General features: G+C 39.6%; 4 protein-coding genes across 11 annotated transcripts in view; 1 reads left to right on the top strand and 3 right to left on the bottom strand.

The window, feature by feature from the left end:
• LOC132196733 (gastrin/cholecystokinin type B receptor-like) overlaps positions 1-6,841 on the bottom strand; it is a 46,588-nt gene extending 39,747 nt beyond the window's left edge. For all 4 annotated transcript variants that reach the window (XM_059619568.1, XM_059619569.1, XM_059619570.1 and 1 more), the window contains exon 1: positions 6,469-6,841. In XM_059619568.1, coding sequence (XP_059475551.1) covers positions 6,469-6,750 — 282 coding nt within the window. In that variant the 5' untranslated portion in view covers positions 6,751-6,841. The remainder of the gene's footprint in view (positions 1-6,468) is intronic.
• Positions 6,842-7,440: 599 nt separating this feature from the next.
• LOC132197703 (zinc finger protein 135-like) lies at positions 7,441-15,316 on the bottom strand. 3 transcript variants are annotated; one of them, XM_059621175.1, is made up of 4 exons: positions 14,553-15,316; positions 14,262-14,438; positions 14,069-14,205; positions 7,441-10,130 (listed from the first exon to the last, which is right to left on the bottom strand). In XM_059621175.1, the coding sequence occupies exons 1-4, from the start codon at positions 14,679-14,681 to the stop codon at positions 8,003-8,005; spliced, it is 2,571 nt and encodes an 856-aa protein (XP_059477158.1). In that variant the 5' UTR covers positions 14,682-15,316; the 3' UTR covers positions 7,441-8,002. The 3 variants fall into 3 exon arrangements, with proteins under 3 accessions (XP_059477158.1, XP_059477159.1, XP_059477157.1); XM_059621176.1 differs by lacking the exon at positions 7,441-10,130 and adding an exon at positions 10,254-12,772 and having other exon boundaries at positions 14,553-15,305; XM_059621174.1 differs by lacking the exon at positions 7,441-10,130 and adding an exon at positions 10,255-13,039 and having other exon boundaries at positions 14,553-15,305.
• Positions 15,171-18,896, top strand: LOC132197706 (ubiA prenyltransferase domain-containing protein 1 homolog). Of its 3 annotated transcripts, none has more exons than XM_059621186.1 (3): positions 15,171-15,210; positions 16,221-16,285; positions 16,859-18,896. In XM_059621186.1, the coding sequence occupies exon 3, from the start codon at positions 17,128-17,130 to the stop codon at positions 18,076-18,078; it is 951 nt and encodes a 316-aa protein (XP_059477169.1). In that variant the 5' UTR covers positions 15,171-15,210; positions 16,221-16,285; positions 16,859-17,127; the 3' UTR covers positions 18,079-18,896. The 3 variants fall into 3 exon arrangements, with proteins under 3 accessions (XP_059477169.1, XP_059477168.1, XP_059477167.1); XM_059621185.1 differs by lacking the exon at positions 15,171-15,210 and adding an exon at positions 15,604-15,869; XM_059621184.1 differs by lacking the exons at positions 15,171-15,210; positions 16,221-16,285 and having other exon boundaries at positions 16,754-17,066; positions 17,121-18,896.
• Positions 15,344-16,769, bottom strand: LOC132197707 (uncharacterized). The gene is made up of 4 exons (XM_059621187.1): positions 16,581-16,769; positions 16,092-16,339; positions 15,910-16,042; positions 15,344-15,847 (listed from the first exon to the last, which is right to left on the bottom strand). Exons 1-4 carry the CDS (start codon positions 16,651-16,653, stop codon positions 15,648-15,650), a joined length of 654 nt encoding a protein of 217 aa, XP_059477170.1. The 5' UTR covers positions 16,654-16,769; the 3' UTR covers positions 15,344-15,647.
• Positions 18,897-18,904: the final 8 nt, after the last annotated feature.

Here is an 18,904-nt window from a genome sequence, read left to right as displayed (position 1 = left end):
TTGACAGCAATTAAATTGATCGGAAGAATCTGCCGAAATTCCGCTCACAGTGGGTGGCAAATTGTCTCTTTGGAGATGCGACGACTCGTCACTAATTAAATTTGATGCGTGTGCGGATGGCAGGCGCGCAAATCAAAGGACCCCTGAGCAGCGCTGGACACCGAAAAGACCAGTTCAACCAAATTCCTCTAGAGGGGATCAGGTTTAGTTGCCATCAAAGTGACATGAGACACCCGGTGCGGAATAATTAGAACTGTCTGCAACAAAGGAGCTTGGGTTTAATGAGAGTGCGAGATTAGCTCAATCTGATTTTCGCGTGTAATTGCGCACGGGACGGAAAATATTATTGCTGGTCGTGAAAAACGAATTCTGCTCTCTCACGGTCATAATCTGTTGGATCACGAGAACGCGGCATTACTTGTGTTTGCCAGAGGGTTTGTGGGTGTGCGGCAAAAACAGCACTGGCACGAATTTGCGGTCTAGTGTGTTTGTCATTCTGAACTTTGGTCCGCAAAAAGAATTGGCACGATTTCAAATTTGTCTTGTAATTTGGGCAAAATTATGGAAATAATTTTGATCGTTTTGCAAAATGACAGATCATAAGGATGGTCCTTTGGGTCCTTTGTGATAAACTTTGCAAGTCTAAAGAGAGGGACGGAAAGTTGCTCGTGCGTCATACCAGTGGAGGCAACTTGCGAGGCACGGCCGCTGTGCTGGTTGCATATCACTAAAGAGTAAGGCGTTCTCTGACAACCAGTTGAAATAAATTGATTACAATTAAATAATGTTTCATAATTTTGTAAAGTTGTTCTATTCAAAGGAATTTTTTGGTTAATTTTTAACATAATTATGCGGTCTTTATTGAAAACTCAATTGAGTACAATTTTCAACTTACATCTAAATGTATCTTTTAAAGCAGTGAAAAATGAAGAAAAATAGTAACTATTAAATTAAATAATAATTTATTATTTTAAGAAAATATAAATGAGACACTTTCATATTAAATTTAAAAAAAAGTTGCTGAAGGCCTATTTTTTTGCAGTTCTGTTCTTCTTTTATATTTTATTGAATACTAGCAATAATTACAAAAGAAATCCACAAAGGTGTTGAGCTCTGAGCCATGATGAATTGATATAGATTTATCCCAAATAATCTGATATATTTCCGTTGATTGGCTCAGGTGCTCTTACGGCAAAAGCAGGATTATCTGGATTATTATTTTTTCCTAAAAAAACCATAACTCGCAAAAACTCATCAAGGAAAAACCGAATTGAGTTTCAGCGCATACAAAAGTTAAAATTTTTGTATGAATTAAAAGTAAATAAATATAAATAGTCAAAAATTAAGCAATTGATTAATGAGTAAATTATTCGTTGTTTTATCAGGTAAAAATTAATTCAGAGTTTGTAGGATTGAGCAGAGCAAACGTTAATAAGAATTTTGGAAGCAGCAACTTTTGACGATGTGAGGAAAATTGAGCCTCTGCTTAGGATACCGAGTTCGATTTTCCTCCCTTTCGCGTTCGCCAGGGATGAAATATGATAAGGGAGACTGCTGCTGCGACCATTACATGCACGGCCGCTTTTTGCTGCTGCAACTTGTCAACGCGCTCAACGTGTTGTTCGCAAATCTTGCTCGTTCGCTACAACGTTTCAGCATTTACAGGGGACACACCAAAAGCCGCCGTGAAATTGAGAGTGCGGTGGATGTTCTGAATATTATATTAGATTTATGGCTGTTTTTGTCGGCATAGTTGTTTCATTCTCGGCAAGCGAGACGGACAACTTTGGAAAGTGTCAGCTACAAAAATGACGTCAAGTCGGAAAACAACCATCTTTCCTGCAAGTTGGTAGAAAATATAATAATAATAATTCACGTCATTTTAGTGTTTTCTGGATTAATTTATATAAAAATAATCTCCCCCTTACTTTTCTAATAAAAACACTACTGTAGTTAAACTAAATAATAAATTCCAATTTCAGACTTCCATTCAAAACCGTTTTCTATTTTTAAATCAATAAAAAATTTCTGTAAGCCCTCCTAAATAATTGTTTGATTTCCTCTGGATAATTCATTGAATTCCAGCAACTGTGCCAGACTTAGACATTTCGAAACATTTTGATCTCACGCTTATCAATTACCATGAAATCAGTGTGTCGTGAAATTTTGACTGCTCATTATAAGCCGCAAGTATTTCTGTGGTGAATTTGGTTTCACCATTTCAGTTTACATCAAATCACTGAGCATTAATGTACATACACAGTTATATATTAATGTTATATTAATTCTGTATATTCAAGCACATGTGCTCTGTAAGCATATGTAATCGAGTTAGCTCTCATCAGGCAGGCGTAAATTTTGTCTGAAAATTTAAGCTCAAATGTTGCTCAAACTTCTAATGAGTATAAACTGCCTGAATGAAGTAACAAGTAAGCAAATGAGCTTAATTAAATAGGCCAATTATAAATATCAACCTCCTCTTCATTTACACGGAAAAATCATGGTAAAACTTTTAATATAAAAGTTAGTAATATCCATATTGCAAAAATTCTCGTGAATTGAGCATTCTTTGCTGTCATAGAAATAAGTAAAAAAAAATTATTAAATATTTCTCATAATAATTTTACAACATTAAAAAAATATAAAAATAAAATCTCATTAGTAAGCGAAGCTTTTGTGCTTGCCAGCTAGAGTTGAAAATAAATTGTAATGGCCTGTCCCTTAATTTAGATGCACCTCCAGGAAGAGTGAGTAATTAACTCTACGTGTTCTTCACTTAGCCTCGAGCACTTAAACGGCAGAAAAAATACCGAGGATCAAAGTCCCAGCTAGTGGACACGGCGAAATAAATTACAATTATTTCGTCCGGCAAGTGGGGGGCGCTTGTAAGCAATTACCACCTGCCATCCATGGGCATACCTGCCGCGCGCCGGGCGCCACTGCGTGAAGAATATTGCAAGAGTGAGGCTATAAATTTTACGGTCTGAAATAAATGCACTCAAGGTTTTAGGACCGACACTTGATGGCTTCACCTAGACCCAAAGTTAATTGACTTTGAAGAGGAGTGGCATTAGATTCAATTAGTGCCGCAAATAAATAGACTGTGGTCTACCTTTTTTACGGATTAAGGGGGTAAAATAAGGGCGTTGTCGACACTTAGCACTGTTTTTTATTTATTTATTTATTTATTTTTTTTTTGAAAATTACCTTTGATAATATGGCTCTGAAGACAAACTCCCGTACTTGGAAGGTGTTGTAAAATTTATCTTATAAGATAAAAAAAGGATTAATATTCCCTTGAAGAAGGTCTTGAAAAAAATTTGCCTTGTCATTAAAAAATTTCTAATTAAATTTCGTAGTGAACAGGATTTAACAATATTTATGATACTCTTCCAAAACTTTTCATCCGGGGTTACCGAATTCAATAATAAGATGAAATCATTTATTTTTGATTTTATTTTTTGTTTTTTACTCAAACCTGCTAGAGAATAATATACGCTATCGATTAATACACAAAAAATATTCATAATGGACTGTCCTTGGTAGTGAAAAAGCGTAAAGGCGCTTCAGCAATCTGTTTCAGCGGTTAGACAGCGAATATTCATATTGATATGTTTTTTTGCAACTGAAAAATGGTTTCACTCTTTTGACTTTCTTGATTTATTGCCGCGAATTTTTTGCTCTCGAAAACAAGCACATTCATGACGTCCACGTTTTGACCAATGGATCATTTTATACTTTCATTCTCCAGCACTGACAAATTTTTTTGCGGGAAATATTTTAAAAGCACTGTCCATTTAAGGAATTAATTACAACTGTTGCTCAGAACCACCCCCTTTTTATCAAAAGCCTGCTTTCAGTTACTTTTTGTGCAACTCACTGTGATGATCGTACTTTTTGCGAGAGACTAAACTAATTAATTCGGATCATAGCGTCCGCGTACCAAATCGATTGCGTCGGCTTTTAGCAACTCATGCACAAGCCTGAACTATTGCTGCATTGCAAAAAGCTGGAATTTGCACATGGGGAATCATTTTTCAGTGTTCAAGGAAAAAGAAATTAATATTGTTGGCTCGCTTTTTAAGCAAACAGAGCAGTGGTGCGTGCACTAAACACTGGCTAATAATTGGTAATTCTAAACCGTTCGGATCATTCATGCAAACAATTCTCGTTTTTATTAATTAGGGATACTTCATAATTTCATTTTGAAAGTTGAAATCGGAAAGGCTGATATAAAATCGCATAATAAATTCCAGCAGCTTTGCAAAAGTTATTATTTGAGCTGAAACTAGTTTTGGTTTTTCCTGAAATGATATCACCACCGTATATATAGGAATAATTGAAGTCAATAATGAACGATTCATCATTGTGTTTGAGTAATTTTTCCATAATACCCTTTTTCTTCCAAATAAGATAAAAATGCAACAAAAACTAGTCTAAAATATTTTTTTTCCTATTTTTCAAATTATACTTCAAAATTAATTAAAAATTGGAAGTTTTTGCTCAAATATTCTTAGAAATAGAGAACAGAATAAAAATTACTGAAGTGACAAGTTATAATTTCTAACTCGCAATTTCGATACCCCACTCGACGACATCATTACAGTGTTTAATTAAAACTAAACACCGCAGGAATGATCGATTCAGCCTCAGGGAAAACGGGTGCAGCAGCCGATTGGGTGAGGAGCGTTGAAAGTGAAAAGTCGCACAAACAAACGGTGAGCGAGTCGGCGGCGGCCCGTCAAAGTCGAGTGTGTGTACACTTGTAATGTGCTATGCAAAAAAGGAAAAGCGTCTGTCAGAGAAAACGGCGATGTTTTGATATCAGCTGCATTGCTGTCACTCGATAAAATGGATAGAGCCGCTTGTAAAAATAGCGCGTGCAATAATGTTTATGCGAGACCGCGGTCGGAATGCGCGCAAGAGGGAATATTGATAGAATGACAGATGTAAAAAGCGGCGGCACTAAATAAAGCCTTACTAAACGATGGAAAAAAGGAGCCGCGTGCTTTCAGTATCTCTCACCGCCCACGAAAAATAACGCCTGCCACTGTTAAAAGATCCGCGCGAGGGCGAAAATAAATTTAATAATAAACAAACGGCCACGGTCAAGAGCGGCGCAGAAACGCTAGTAAATAAAACGGTAATGGAGACGCTGGAAAACAATTCATTAATAGCGGGCTTGAATATATCTTTGGGGTTTTAACCATTTTTTTCGAAAATATAATTTCATTTTGCGTCTATTTCCTGTTCGCGTAGTTGATATTTTTAGACTTTTCAGCTGAAATTTTAGTCTTGTCTTCTTTTTGCTTGAGTTCTTTTTTATCTTCTGTGAACGAACGTTTCCGTGACTTCCTACGTAGTTGCTTAATTAAGAGACCAGCAAAAAAACATGATTTTGTGTGGAAAACTGTCAACTGTCCAATACTCTATTCTGTTTGTGCGATTCATGATTTAGCTAACTAAAGATGATATGGCCAAAATGTAAATCTTTGCTTTTTTCTGGGATAAACTGGGATAAACTTGCATTTTTTTTTAAAGGTAATTGATATTTACATACAAACGAGTTGAATTTCATTTTGGTAATAGAGGTAAGCTAAAATTTAAAATAATTTAATTAAAATGTCTTTCTGGTATGATAACTTAAATTTGTAAAAAAAATATGCGGAGCCGGAAAATTTTCTTCGTAATCCAAAGTAATCGCAAAACCATTTTTTAAGTTTTTTTTTAATTAGCTCACTTCTAGTTAAGTTTTTTTTTATAAAAAAAGAAATATTTTGCGGTAGCCTTACTTACATTTTAAGATTTTTCTTTTAAAATTGAAGAAGGAAAAATTGAATTAAAAAATTGTGATCAACTGGGTCTTCAACTGCGTAGCTCATACAAGGAGGAAAATGTGATTTTTAACTTATTTGCTACTAAACTTACAAAATATATTTTTGCTTTGAAAAAATTCAATTCCATGATCATCTCCTCAAGTGCCAATTTCTTCGAAAAAATTTTATCCTTTGGTTAAATTTAAATATCCATACATTAATTCCCACCAATAGTTTACACTCCTTGGAAATTTCATGCTTAATTAAACAAGACGGAGGAGTTCTATTTGTGAAGTCTATTATAGATTTCAACTCAACTGTTGCTACTTTTCCGTAAGCTTGTTCATGTATTAAAATATTATTTGTTACTTTTTTTCTTTCATTTTGGACAAATTGAAGCACAATTTTTGCATTTTACAACTTATTGTTAATCTACAATTGAGGATGAAATATTAAGACTTATTTTCCTCAAAGGCAAAAATTATTTACGCGCTGAGCGCAAAAAAAAATTAAAAATCTGCATTATATACATTTTATTCAAATTACTAAAAAAAATTAACTAATTTTTCGGTATTATAGAATATGTATGAACAAGAGAAACTGGGTATTTTTCACGTTCCTTCAACAGATAATAATAATTACTTTTCCATACCTTGACAGGAATGCAAACGATGATGAGCAGCAAATCGGCTGAAGCCAGCGAAGCGAGAAAAACGTTTGTCGCGCTTTTCATGCGTTTGTAGCGCAAGATGGTGAAGACGATCAGCGAGTTGCCGACCACCCCTAACACCAGGGTTAGTCCGTAAACGACCAGGGTGGGCACCAACTCGTCCCAGAAGAAGATGTTGCTCGACTCTTCCCAATCGTACTCATAATCGTCGGCGTCGGTGCCGTTGGTGGTCGAATTCTCCATCGACGGCGACGTGAGATTCATCGTCTGTAGTTTGGCCTGCTTATCAGCACGTGCCGGTGTCTAACGTGGGAGTAATTGGCGTGGCACGGCTTCTAAATTGATATTGCCTGTAGTCGGCGCCCTACTGAAGTGTGCGGGCGTTCAAGAGCGCGAGGCAAACGGCGCCTGCCACTCCAGCTAGCCGCCCTTGGCTTCGCGCATGACCGCGAAAAAAGGCCAATCTGGATAAGATGGAACAACAGTCCTCCGCTGTTCATCGCCAATGTGGTGATCAACGTTGATGCAAGTCCCAGATTAAAATAAACAGCAACAGAACCAATGTTTTAAGTAAATCACTTATGTAAGTTTAACGGTCCAGTCTGTGGCCCAGGCCATTAAAATTCTCACTTCTTTTATGTAGTAAAAAATATATATTTTTTGAAAATCATTATATTTTTACTTGGTTCTTCACGAAATAAATTATTTCAAAACAGCTTGGATAAGTTTGTGCTAAAATTTCATTTATGGCATGACTTTCCATTCCGCTCTTTTAAACCGCTACTCGAGATCAAGTTAATAAGGAAACTTGCAATAAAACACTTTTCTTCACACCTGATGTCATGTCAATTGATTAATAATGCAAATTATACTAATCGAGATGCCATTTATGGTGTTCAAAGAGGCCGACTTGAAACAAAGCTGGTTTTATGTGCATGTTATTAAAATGCAAAGTATTAAAAACAATAGATTTATTTGTGCATTACAAATTTCATGTCATTAAAAAATTTAAAATCGTTCAGAGTTTTGAGAATTTTTAATTCTTGATGATTAAATGCATAGTTTAAAAATTATGGTTATTCAGATATGTTTCATTGTTCATACTAGAAAATTAGACAAGTATTAATATGCTACTCGCAAATTTTGGTCATAGAAAAATATGTTTGCGACAATATTTCCCCGAGATTCCTTATTGTACTGTTTTAAAATAGAAGCATTGCAAAGTCACAATCAACTGCTAACAATTGTCGAGGAACTTTCATTTATTACATGTTTGGCAAGGCACTGCCTGTATAAGCTCTCATAATCTCCAACACAATAGACTCCTATTACCAACTTGCTAAGAGAGAATCGACAATCAATGAATTTATCTTAATTGTTAAGAAAGAAAGATGATACCTTCTTTCTGGGAAGAACCAAAGTGTTATTGTATTAAAATTGAACTGCAAATTATCCTATCATCTTAATAGTTCAAATATCATTACTCAAGATTTAGTATAATTGTGTTGTTTGATTTCTAGAAGTTCATGTGCTCACCAAGGTGATTCTCCAGCTCATCACCAGAAGCGAACCTCTTTTCGCACATTTCGCAGCCAAATTCAAGAGTATCAACCTCGCCCTTGCTAGAACTAGGAGCAACCAGTGTTTCAGGGCAAATGTGCCTCTGCAAGTATCTGGGGTGTAAAAAGTTCCTGAAGCAGTTCTTGCAGGTGACAGGTTGAGCGACAAAGGACGAACGCTTTTTCTGCTCCGGCTCATTGTTAGGTGCGGCGTGTTTCTCCTTCTTGTGCTTCTCCAGCAGCTCGGCAGATGAGAAGTGATCATTGCAGGAAGGGCACTGGAGCTTCAAAGTCACGTCCTTGACCTCGCCTTTGTGTATGTGTTCCAGCACATGAAGGACAAACAGCACCTTGTGAGCGAACTTCTTTTTGCAGACATAGCAGCACTTTTTTTCACACACCCTGCTGTGCTCTCTTAGTTGCTCTTCGGTCCTGAAAGCTTCTGTGCAGATGAAGCAAGGGCAGAGGTCGTGTTTAGTCTTGTAGTGGTACAGCAGGCGGCCCTTCATGACAAAGCGTTTGTCACAAGCAGAGCAAGGGCGCTCTTTGACGTCGTCGGCTTCGTCGTAGTACTCAAGGACATTATTGTACTCGCCGCCGTGCCTTTCCACAAAGTGGTCTTCCAGGTCGTCAACATCATCAAAAACGTCTTGGCAGGCCACACACCAGAAGTCGTTGTGTATCATCTCATAGTGGTAGTAGACGTCTTGCTGGGATCCATTAAATATGCACTTTTTGCATTTGCTTGGGTACTTGCGCTGCTCTCGTTGAAAGCCTGCCTTTTGGTCCTTGCGCGGCTCATCAATTGCACTGGTCTTTGGCGTGATTTTGTTACTTGGCTTTAGGTTCTCCTTGAGGGGCAGAGGCGAGTTGTACAAAGAGAGAGCTTCTACCTGAGCGGCCGCTTCCGCATCCACCTCGGCAGGAGTGTCGTCGTCAATGTCGATTGCTCCCAATTCGTGCATGACCTGATGGTCCAAATACTCATCTTCGTTGAAAGTCTGGCCACAGCAAGTCTTCAAAGCGTGCAGCTTCTCCAAGTGCCGCTTCAGCTGCATGTTGGTGTCAAACTGCCTGTCACATACTTGGCATGAAATTGCAACCTTTACAAGTGATTTCTGCAACTTCTCTGACTTGATTTCTAAGGAAGTTGGTTTAAAGGCCCATCCATATTCATCTATTTCAGGGTGGCAGTTCCTCATGTGGCTGAAATATTTTTCTTTTGGGTCTATTTTTATCCACCTGAGGCAGAAGGCGCACTCCATTCCATCTTCTGATTCAGTCAGGCCCTCTCGTTGCAGAGGGTTTGGTAGGCTTGTCTTGCGAACCTTTTTGGCGGACTGAGGAATTACCACTTTGAGACTGCCAGAAGCTGCATTCGACGATTTGCGTCGTTTCCTATCCGGCGCAAAATTGTCCTCGTCTGAAAAATCACCATCTTCCAATTTCTTCAGCCTTTCCTCGGCTTTCATAGCGGCCTTTCTTATTTTTGGTTGATTTTTTTCTGGAGTGTGACTGAAGGAGTTAGATGAGCGTGGCCGTTTCCTTTCGGAGAGCAATTGCAATTCTTCCTCATCAATTCTCATTTTTGAATCTGTATCCAATTTTTTCAATTCACGCAATAACATTTCAGCAGGGTCAGGCTTCTTTTTGGGTCTCTTGGTTTTCGTTGTAGTCGACTTTTTAGCAAAAAACACATTCTTGGTTTTCCTCTGGGAATTGTTTTGAACTTCCTGATTTGACTTTTCTTTCATCACTTGTGCACCAGTTTCCATTTCCTTAGCAGATTCTTTTTCTTCAACAACGGGCGAGGAGCGAATTTCCAGCGGCGCAGGAGAAGGTGGGCCAGGCTCATCCACACTGCTGTCGTTAGGAGCTCCATTTTCTTTATTGTCATCCTCAGCAATATCAACTGTGGAGGCTTGTCTAGAATCACTCCTATCAAGGTCTTGTGGCACATTTGTGGTAGCTGGAGGTGCCGCAGTAGTTTCAGGATTATTTTTGGGCTTGGCAAGCAGATTTACACCACTCACTTGGAGCTGAGGACCAGCATCATTTTCGGATTCCTCGATGGACAGGACAAACCTGGAATTGAAAATTGTTTAATTGAATATAATAAATCAAATTTTACTTAATGTCAAATATTTTAATTGTAATATTAAAATTTGGTTTTTTGTTGTGTAATATTTTGTTTGCTATTATTTGAAATTCCATTTTCTTTTTTTTTGGAAATCAGGTGAAAACTGAAAAAAATAAAACACTTTTATGGAGTAAAAAGTTTTTCATTTTATTTAAGCGTTTCTTACATTATTACTTTTAAATGCAGGATTTAAGTAAAAATAAAATTTTGCAGCTCAAACCTGAAAAGACAAGCGTTGCTTTAATCATTGTTGCTTGTTCAGCCTAATTGTAAGTCGTTCATTTCTTTTGCGTAGATAACAAAAATCACTCAAATACATCTTGTTCAAGTTCAAATAATACAGCAACATTAAATTTATTACTTCTAACAGCTTATTCGGTGAATACGTTTTTTTTTTAGTTTTCATCTTGATGGTCAACTCAAAAAGGGTATTTATAGTAGCTTCAAAATTTGGTTTCAATGCACAGATTACTAGTTTGTTGTCGCATGAGTCTGCAAATGTTGCACAAATGTGATGGAATCATTGAACTTATCATTACAGAATTCGCAAGTGTAGGAATAGGAAGTGGACGACGATGCACCCTCGCCACTCTCAGGCATAAGTCCTTGCTGCTTCTTTTGCAAGTACAGGCACCGGTTCTCATGGCCCCGCAACGCTAATGGCCGAGCAAAGCTCTTGTTGCAATATTTGCAGTTGAGGTACACTCGAGTATGCACAATGTTGTGGCTCACGAGGGTTTTCCGGTCAAAGTAAATTTCAGGGCAGCCTTCACACACGTAATAAATCTGGCCTGGGTGGTTGGAGTCGAGGTGCTCCTGCAGCTCGTAGAAGGAAAGCGCAGTGTGACCGCAGTACTTGCAATTGGGGGCTCTGGGAATTTTCCTGTTTAATTTGAAGTCTTGATTTTGTGTCATCGTTATCGAGTCTGGAATGTCCATCTCAAAAGAGGAGTTTATTGGGGTATCCTCTTGTTCTTCGTCTTCCTCCAAATCTTCCTCGGGCTCCATGCCCAAATTGCCCTCTCCTTCGTCAACTTGGGACGGACCCTCTACTTCTTGCGACTGTTGACCATTGTCCCTGGCCGCTCTGGGTTTGTCTCCACGAATTCTGTGCATCTTTTCATGCTCGCTTATGTACTTGGAGCTAAGATATTTGGGACAGTATCGACAAAGTACACGCCCAATTTTCCTGCCATACATGGAGGCAATCGAGGAGGGATTGTGTCGGACAATCTGCTTGGACATAAAGCTCGACTGATTTCTGTGCGCCATTTTGATGTGCCGCCGCAAGTTGTTGATGTTTGAAAACTTTCGCATGCAAATCTGGCACTTGCTGCTGCTGCCTACAACAGGGGATGTGTCGGAGCTGAGGAACACCATGCTGGGGCCACTATCGACAGACTTGTTGCTGTTGGCTGTCTCGGGTGGCGCGTTGTGGCCCTGTGCCGTCTGGTGGCTCCGGAAACCTGTACCACTGAAGAAAACCCGAAGGCAGCCCGAATCCTGACAGCGGTACCTTGGATCGTTTGGGTGCATGGTGCAGATGTGCTCCCAGAGTTTGTCCTGCGATTCGTAAATCTTTTTGCAGTACAGGCAGAATGGTATTGTGGTGGAGTTGCTTTTCAGTTTCTGCAAGGATACTCTGTCCACAATTTTACCCTGGTCATCGAGGACAGGCTTCTTTTCCACCGGTTCGTAGTCATCTGATGCCGGTTTGGGTGGGGAAATTTGCCTCTGGGGAGGAATCAGCGACCTTTGGGCACCATATTTGGCATGGCAAGCCCTATGCCGAGCAAGAGACAAATTGTTGTCAAACTTCTTTCCACATATGTCACATGTAAAGACCTTCCTTGGACTTTCTGATTCAATAATAGACTGACGATAAGTTGTCGATTTTGGTGTAGGTGAGGACACAGTGGAATTTGAGGTTGACCCAACACTTGGAGACCAATTCGGGCCCATTTTGGTGTGGTAGCCCTTGTGTCTAGACAGTGAGGTGGAGTTGTCAAAGGACTTGCCACATATGGGGCAAGTGAAAACGTCCGGTGGTGGGATTTTCTTCTCCGCCTGCTGCTCGCTATACCCAGGCTTGTGTGTCTGCCTGTGGGCGTTCAAATCTTCCTGGGTGGAGAATATTTCCAGACAGATAGCACAGCTTGGTTTACCGTGGGCCGTTCGTAGATGACCCACTAGGCCGTTGACATTACGGAATGGCTGATGGCACAAGGAGCACTTGAGGTTATCCAAAGCCGGGTTTTCGGACGAAGCTGCCTCGGGTCCAGCATCGATGCTGAGTCTTTGACCCGCTGAATTTATTTCCTTATGCACCGTGGCAATGTGCATTTTCAAAATTCCTTCACTTTTGCAGATTCGGAAGCAAAGATGACACTCATGAGTGTCGGACTTTTGCTCGGGGTCTTTAGGCAAAATCAGTCGAGGCGTATGAACTGGCGCAAGCTGCACCTGTGGCTGCAGTGCTGTCGACGATGCTGCTTGGCGTTGCTGCTGCATTTGCTGTACTGACCGGGCCTGAGTGCCGGCTCCTCGGTGTACACTGCTAAACGGGGGTAGGCGATGATTGCGGTGCCTGTGCAAATTTAATCCAATCAATGTTTCAAACCCACGGAAGCAAACCGTGCACTTGTAGTTTGTGCAAATGTTGTTGACCTCATCAATAGAGTGGTTTTTGTGCATATGTGCGCTCGCTGATTTCTTGCTCAAGAAAAGCTTGCCGCACACTCCGCACGGTACGGATGGCTTGCGTAGCCGGAATTTCATGCGACTCGAAGGCACAACTCGATAGAGGTTTCTCATTTGTTGTTGGTTTGAGGTTGAGGGGGTGTGAATAGCAGGCCTGCAAATTGATTTCAAATTTAGATAGTGCCTGATTTTTTTTAACTAGTTAGCAAAATAATGTTCTAATATTTAAGTAAAACAGATAAAACAGCAGGGAGTATTTTCAATAACAAGCTTTTACTCAAGATAGAAATCAGCGTTCGCATTTTTAAAAACCAAATCAGTAGTTTTTTTTTAAATTTTTTTTTAAATTTAAATAGCAAAAATATTGAATATCACACTACAACATACCAAGCATAATCATTTCAAAGCACAATGTCAGCAAGAATAATTTAAGTTTTTTTAAGATTGATATATTTTTAAGTTTTTTTTTTTTTAATTAACTACTAAACAAAATTATGAACAAGTTAGTAAAATTTTGAATATGGGGAAAATGTGAGTTAGGGCTCAAAGGAGGAGAAATATTTATAATTATAAACCATTTCTTTGTTTTCAGTTATGAATTTTTGAAAATAAATGCAAAAATATTTTCTTGATGCTTACATAGTGCAAAAATTCAATCTTAAATTGATTCTTTTCAGAGGTTGTGAAGTATTGATTCTTGTAGTTGTTTGAACAATTAGATTTGGGATAATGCAACGTTTAATTACTGATACACAATTTAAGTATCATGAAAAACATATTTCAGATGATAATAATCTTTTAACTTATTATAATCCAGATTAAGATTCTGCGAGTGCGCCCAATTTTGATAGCGATATCGTCTTGTGCAACACTCAACCACTCACAGATGAATAAATAGATTCAGTGATTTAGATTGGGAAGATTTTAAAATTAATTTTATAGAAACGTGATTCAAACGCCAAAATAGTATTGCATCACTTAGCTTTTCAATACTCATTTATGGCAGAGGTCAAGAACATTTTTTCCCCAATAACGTATTGAAGCTCTTGAAAACATTTTAAACTGTTTAATGCATTAAATTTTGCACAGCTTCAACTTAACTCTCATAGATCGATATTCATGATTAATTTTAAACTAGGATTTGAGAAGCAAATAAAAAAATTTGTGAAAAAACCCAACAAACCTGATTGATTGTGGGAAGTGGTTGGTGCTTGAGGACCCAACGCCGCCACTGGCAGAGGCAACGACGACTCTGGATGGACCAAAAGCTTCAGGTTCCTTCTGAGGTTCACCAGGAGGCGCATTTCCGTGCAATATTTGCTTTAAATAAACATAAGTTAGCTAAAAGAATTAAATGAAGTGAAAAAAATTCAAACCAATTGATAGTTGAGTGTCTTAATCATTTTGGCAGCGTCAGCCGAACGCTGTGCATTCATGTGGTTGATGAGGACCTTGGTGCTCTTTTGGCAGTCCGACTTCAACTCATTGGCTTGTTGCAGCTTGAAGTAGCACTTGCAGCAGATTTTTCTGGGCAGAGGGTCTGTCTGGAACAACTGTCGAGGCAACATTGATTATTCGGGGCAAAAGCTGAAAGGCGTGCCTCATGCTCAAGGTCAAAGTCAAAATTGAGAAACAAAGAACCCTTCTATGTACGGGCAAAAACTTACCGCGATGTTGAGCGATTCTTTGATCATTTCTCTGATTCTGCGGTGTTTGCCATCCTCGCCGAAGATTGGCAACATGATGGTGTTTTCCATGAGACAGAGCCGACAGAGACTCATCATGTCGGACCCCATTTTGATGGCAAGAACTTTCTCAGAAGCGTGTGTGTCCTCCCGGCTTCCACTTCAGCTAGACGTGACGGCGAATGCGTCACAGAGAACGCCTCATTTTTCGACCAATTTGAGAGGTGGGTGGTTCAGTGACCTAGTGGCCTTTCCGTCGGCGGTCAAGCCGAACTTTCGGCCCGTTTACGCCTGCTTTTCTGACACACTCTCGTCGCTGATGCCGCAGCCTGATCACAAGCACAAGTAAAGATGGCCGACCAGGCGACCAAGAGCCGGGAAGAATCCTCTCTTCTGATTGGTTCGTTGGCTTGTGCTCATGAAAGGGACATTCGTCAACACAGAACACACACAAAAGCGAGGCAAGAAAATGAGAAAAAGCTGCGTGATCGCTTCAACTCGCACGGTCTAGGCACGATCTTTGTTTCTTTTTGTGCCTGCGCCTGCATGAGTGGCGGAGTTGCCAAGCAAGGAGATGGAATGCTAGCTGCATGGCACGCAGTACAATGTAGACGCGGATGAGACAATCATAATGACTACTGTAATATAATTATGTTTATGTGATCTGGGGCCCCAGATTATTATAATTATGTTATAAAATAATCAGGTTTTTTTTCATTATCATGTTCCATAGTTTCTCATCAAGACATATATAATAGCATTGTCAGATTGTCATCATTTTTACAACGATTATTTTGAATTTGACGAACAAAAAAACTAATTCCTTCGTGTTTTGCTTTTTTTACACGCGCGGTCATGTTTTCAAAATGATTTGATTTTAAATACCAAGTACTCTTTAACATAATTTAGGAAAAATTAAAATTTTTTTGTCGTTTATAACATTGATAGTTATTTTAAAATTTTTTGGACAAAATGACACATCAAACTCAAAACAAATTTTGTATCACAATTAAACATGACTTTGATTGAAAATATTAAAACTCAATGTTTGAATGTTTTTTTTCAATATTTTGATATTTATCTTAATCCCGTCTCTAACAAAGCTGCCTCTATTTTTAAAGTAATAACATCTTGGAATAACATCGGCTGTTGTGTCCAACAAGCTTCATAAAAATAATATTCGCTCAAGTCTTGGCTCAGCCCAACTTTTTCCACCACCATTCTTCTTACGTCAACTTCTTGCTGATAGTAATTTGTTATAAAGGCCACAGTTTCCACTGAAAATAAATAATTTTTAAGGTCAGTAACAAAAATAAAGTCATTTTGTAAAATTTAATACCAAATTTTGAGAAGGGCCAAGTCAAAAACATAGGACTCTCTGGTAAATCATAATTTTTCTGTCTGACATCTGCTAAATTTGACATAACTTCTAACTCTCTCTTCACTCTGGTCATCATCTGGACAACTTTGTTCTAGGAAAATAATTTTAGTTAAAGTCAATTTTTAAGTCTTTCAACAAACCAGTTCCAAATAAACTTGTTCTAACAAATCACAGAACGCTTGGAGCTTTCCGTCCAAATTGTAGTCTCTTTTGGAGCCTTCGAATAAATTAAGTGATGTAATTTTTGTGATCACGACTGTTCCTTCTAGGTGGTGGCTTTCCCAAGACTGGAGCAACGAGTAGAATTCTGCAATCAAATCTCGGACGTTTCGGGGTAAGCCGGTCAAGTTTCCTTTTTGACAAATTTTGCTAACTGGACTGCTGGCCACTGGAATTTAAAAAAATAATGTTCGTTAATTTAAATTTCTGATTCTTTAAAAAAATATTAAATAAATTAAATTATATTTTTTTGCATAATATATTTCGTACAACACAACAGAATACTTTACTCACTAAAATATTTAATCGAGTAATTAAATTTGTAATCATTAGTTATTAACAATAGATTTATGTATTCAGAATTAATTACTAAGTGTTTGGGGTTAGCGAGAGATTTTTATAAATTTTACCTGTGACAGGAGAAAAAACCTTTTTAGAATTGGGCGTCGATGGAGTTTTAGGAGTGCTAACAGACGTATCCATGATTTAAAATTTTCTTCAAAAGCACCAATTGAAGCCCAAATTCAACGATAAATGCAAAGATTGCAAAGATCTCAAAAGTAAACAAATGTGCCTGTGGGTCACGTGCTCTACAGCTGGCCCACTTGCGTGCGCCGTTTCAAATCTACCGCCCCCTTGAGTCGTCATCAAAAAGTTGACCCACGAAAATAATTCAAGCGCATTTTAGTGACAGCTCGTGAGGTCGCTGGCGAAAACAGAAATTTCTCAACGGGAAAATGCAAATTTCTCTTCAATAATAAGTGAGGGACGCTGCTCGGAGTGCGATGCCCGAAGATTGAGAGGCCGGACGAGAGTGGCGAGCCGTGAACGAGCGTCTGCCCCGAACGGTGCACCACGAACTCTGACCCAGTTGTGAACGACTCCGCTCTCTGCAGGTGCTGCACCCGCACCCTGAACTGAATTTCACTCACCTTCCGTTCCTCTTTCAGCCCGAGCATGGCCGGCGACGGCGACGATGTGTCGGATGTGCACCCGGAACGGCCCAACAAACTCATGAAACTGTCTTCGTACCTGCTGGCTCTGCGGCCGTGGTCCCTGAGTGCGTCTCTGATGCCCACCCTGCTAGGAAGTGCCATCGCACACAAGAGCACCGGCGACTTCAACCCAGTCCTGCTGGTGGTTACGGCGTTCACTGTCCTGTCGGTGCACGGAGCTGGAAATGTGGTCAACACCTACTTTGACTACATCAAGGGCATCGACAGCAAGAAGCAGAGCGACGACCGCACCCTGGTCGACCAGCTGCTGTCCAAGGACGAAGTGGTCACTCTAGGCGCCATGCTTTACATGTTGGGCTGCGTCGGCTTCATCATGCTAGCCATGCTGTCCCCGGCCAAGATGGAGCACCTAGCGCTCATCTACTTTGGAGGACTGTCCAGTTCTTTCCTGTACACTGGAGGAATCGGGCTCAAGTACATCGCCCTTGGTGACGTCCTCATCTTGGTCATATTTGGGCCGCTATCGGTGCTTTTCGCCTTCATGGCCCAGACGGGCAAGGTTGCCTGGGCTTCCATGTACTACGCCATCCCTCTGGCCCTCAACACGGAGGCCATCCTGCACAGCAACAATGCTCGGGACCGTCAGAGCGATGCCAAGGCTGGAATTGTAACTCTGGCCATCCTGGTGGGACACACAGCCTCCCATGTGCTGTACGCAGCTTTTTTGTTCGGGCCGTACATCATTTTTGTGGTGAACGCTATGCACCATTCGGTATGGCTGTTGCTACCACTCATCACCCTACCATCAGCCTTCCAGTTGGAGAAGGAGTTCCGAAGCGACAGCATGCAGCGAGTGCCGCGCAAGACTGCCCGACTTAATCTGTTCTTTGGACTGCTCTACGTGGTGGCCATCTACATGTCGGACTCGAATAGATTGCCGTACATCCACTAGTGCCGGTACTTAGTTTTGTTTTTGCGCAGAGTGGCCACTTTTAGTGACCACACCTTGCGCCTGGCAGGAGAGATATTTATATGATTGCTGTTATAGTCCAGGAGGTATTACACAAAGGTTGGCAGCAGCAACCATTTGGTGTTGGTTCTTGATAGGACTGCAAGCGCAATGACTTTTTTCTAAAATAATAAGGCATGGAATAATTGTCTCTGACGCGTGTGTGCTGTCAATTATGGTTGTTCTTGTTGGTTCTGAATGAAGAAAGTGCCAAGGTGTAGAGATAACTATTTATAACTTTTTGCGATTTTTGCAACGATTGGTCGGATCAGTATGCGTTATGTTATGTTCGTTGTAATTTGCTCAAATTATATAATGCTACTTGATAATGCGGATAATACCAGGAAGCTATTTGTATTGATTTTATTTTAATCTGAACTTTGCTTTAATTTATAATATTGTAACACCACATGAAGTAAATGTACAGCTCTTAAGCAGGGCTGTTAATTTCTCATTTTACTTGTTGCTTGATTTAATATGCATATGAATAGATGTCTGAGCTTCATTACTCAATCTAATTTTTTAGCAGGAAACTGACTGTTCACTGGGCTACTAAGTAGTGTTGGTATGATATATCAATCAAAAAGGGCGGTTAAATCGTATGCTCAGACGTCTTTGAACTACAGGCCGGTGCTTGATGTGTTGGAAAAGTCGAAGATACAGATTTTTGCAGCTATGAAATTTATGTGTGCTGACAATACTCAAAACACACTAAAATGTGCTTAAATTTTGAATAAACCTATTCTTCTGTCAAAAATGAACATGCTCC

Source organism: Neocloeon triangulifer, unplaced genomic scaffold, assembly GCF_031216515.1.
Source record: "Neocloeon triangulifer isolate White Clay Creek 2 clone unplaced genomic scaffold, ASM3121651v1 ptg000012l, whole genome shotgun sequence".
Taxonomy (NCBI): domain Eukaryota; kingdom Metazoa; phylum Arthropoda; class Insecta; order Ephemeroptera; family Baetidae; genus Neocloeon; species Neocloeon triangulifer.
The sequence above is the reverse complement of the archived record's forward strand: the minus strand, read 5'-3'. Positions and strand labels throughout refer to the sequence as shown.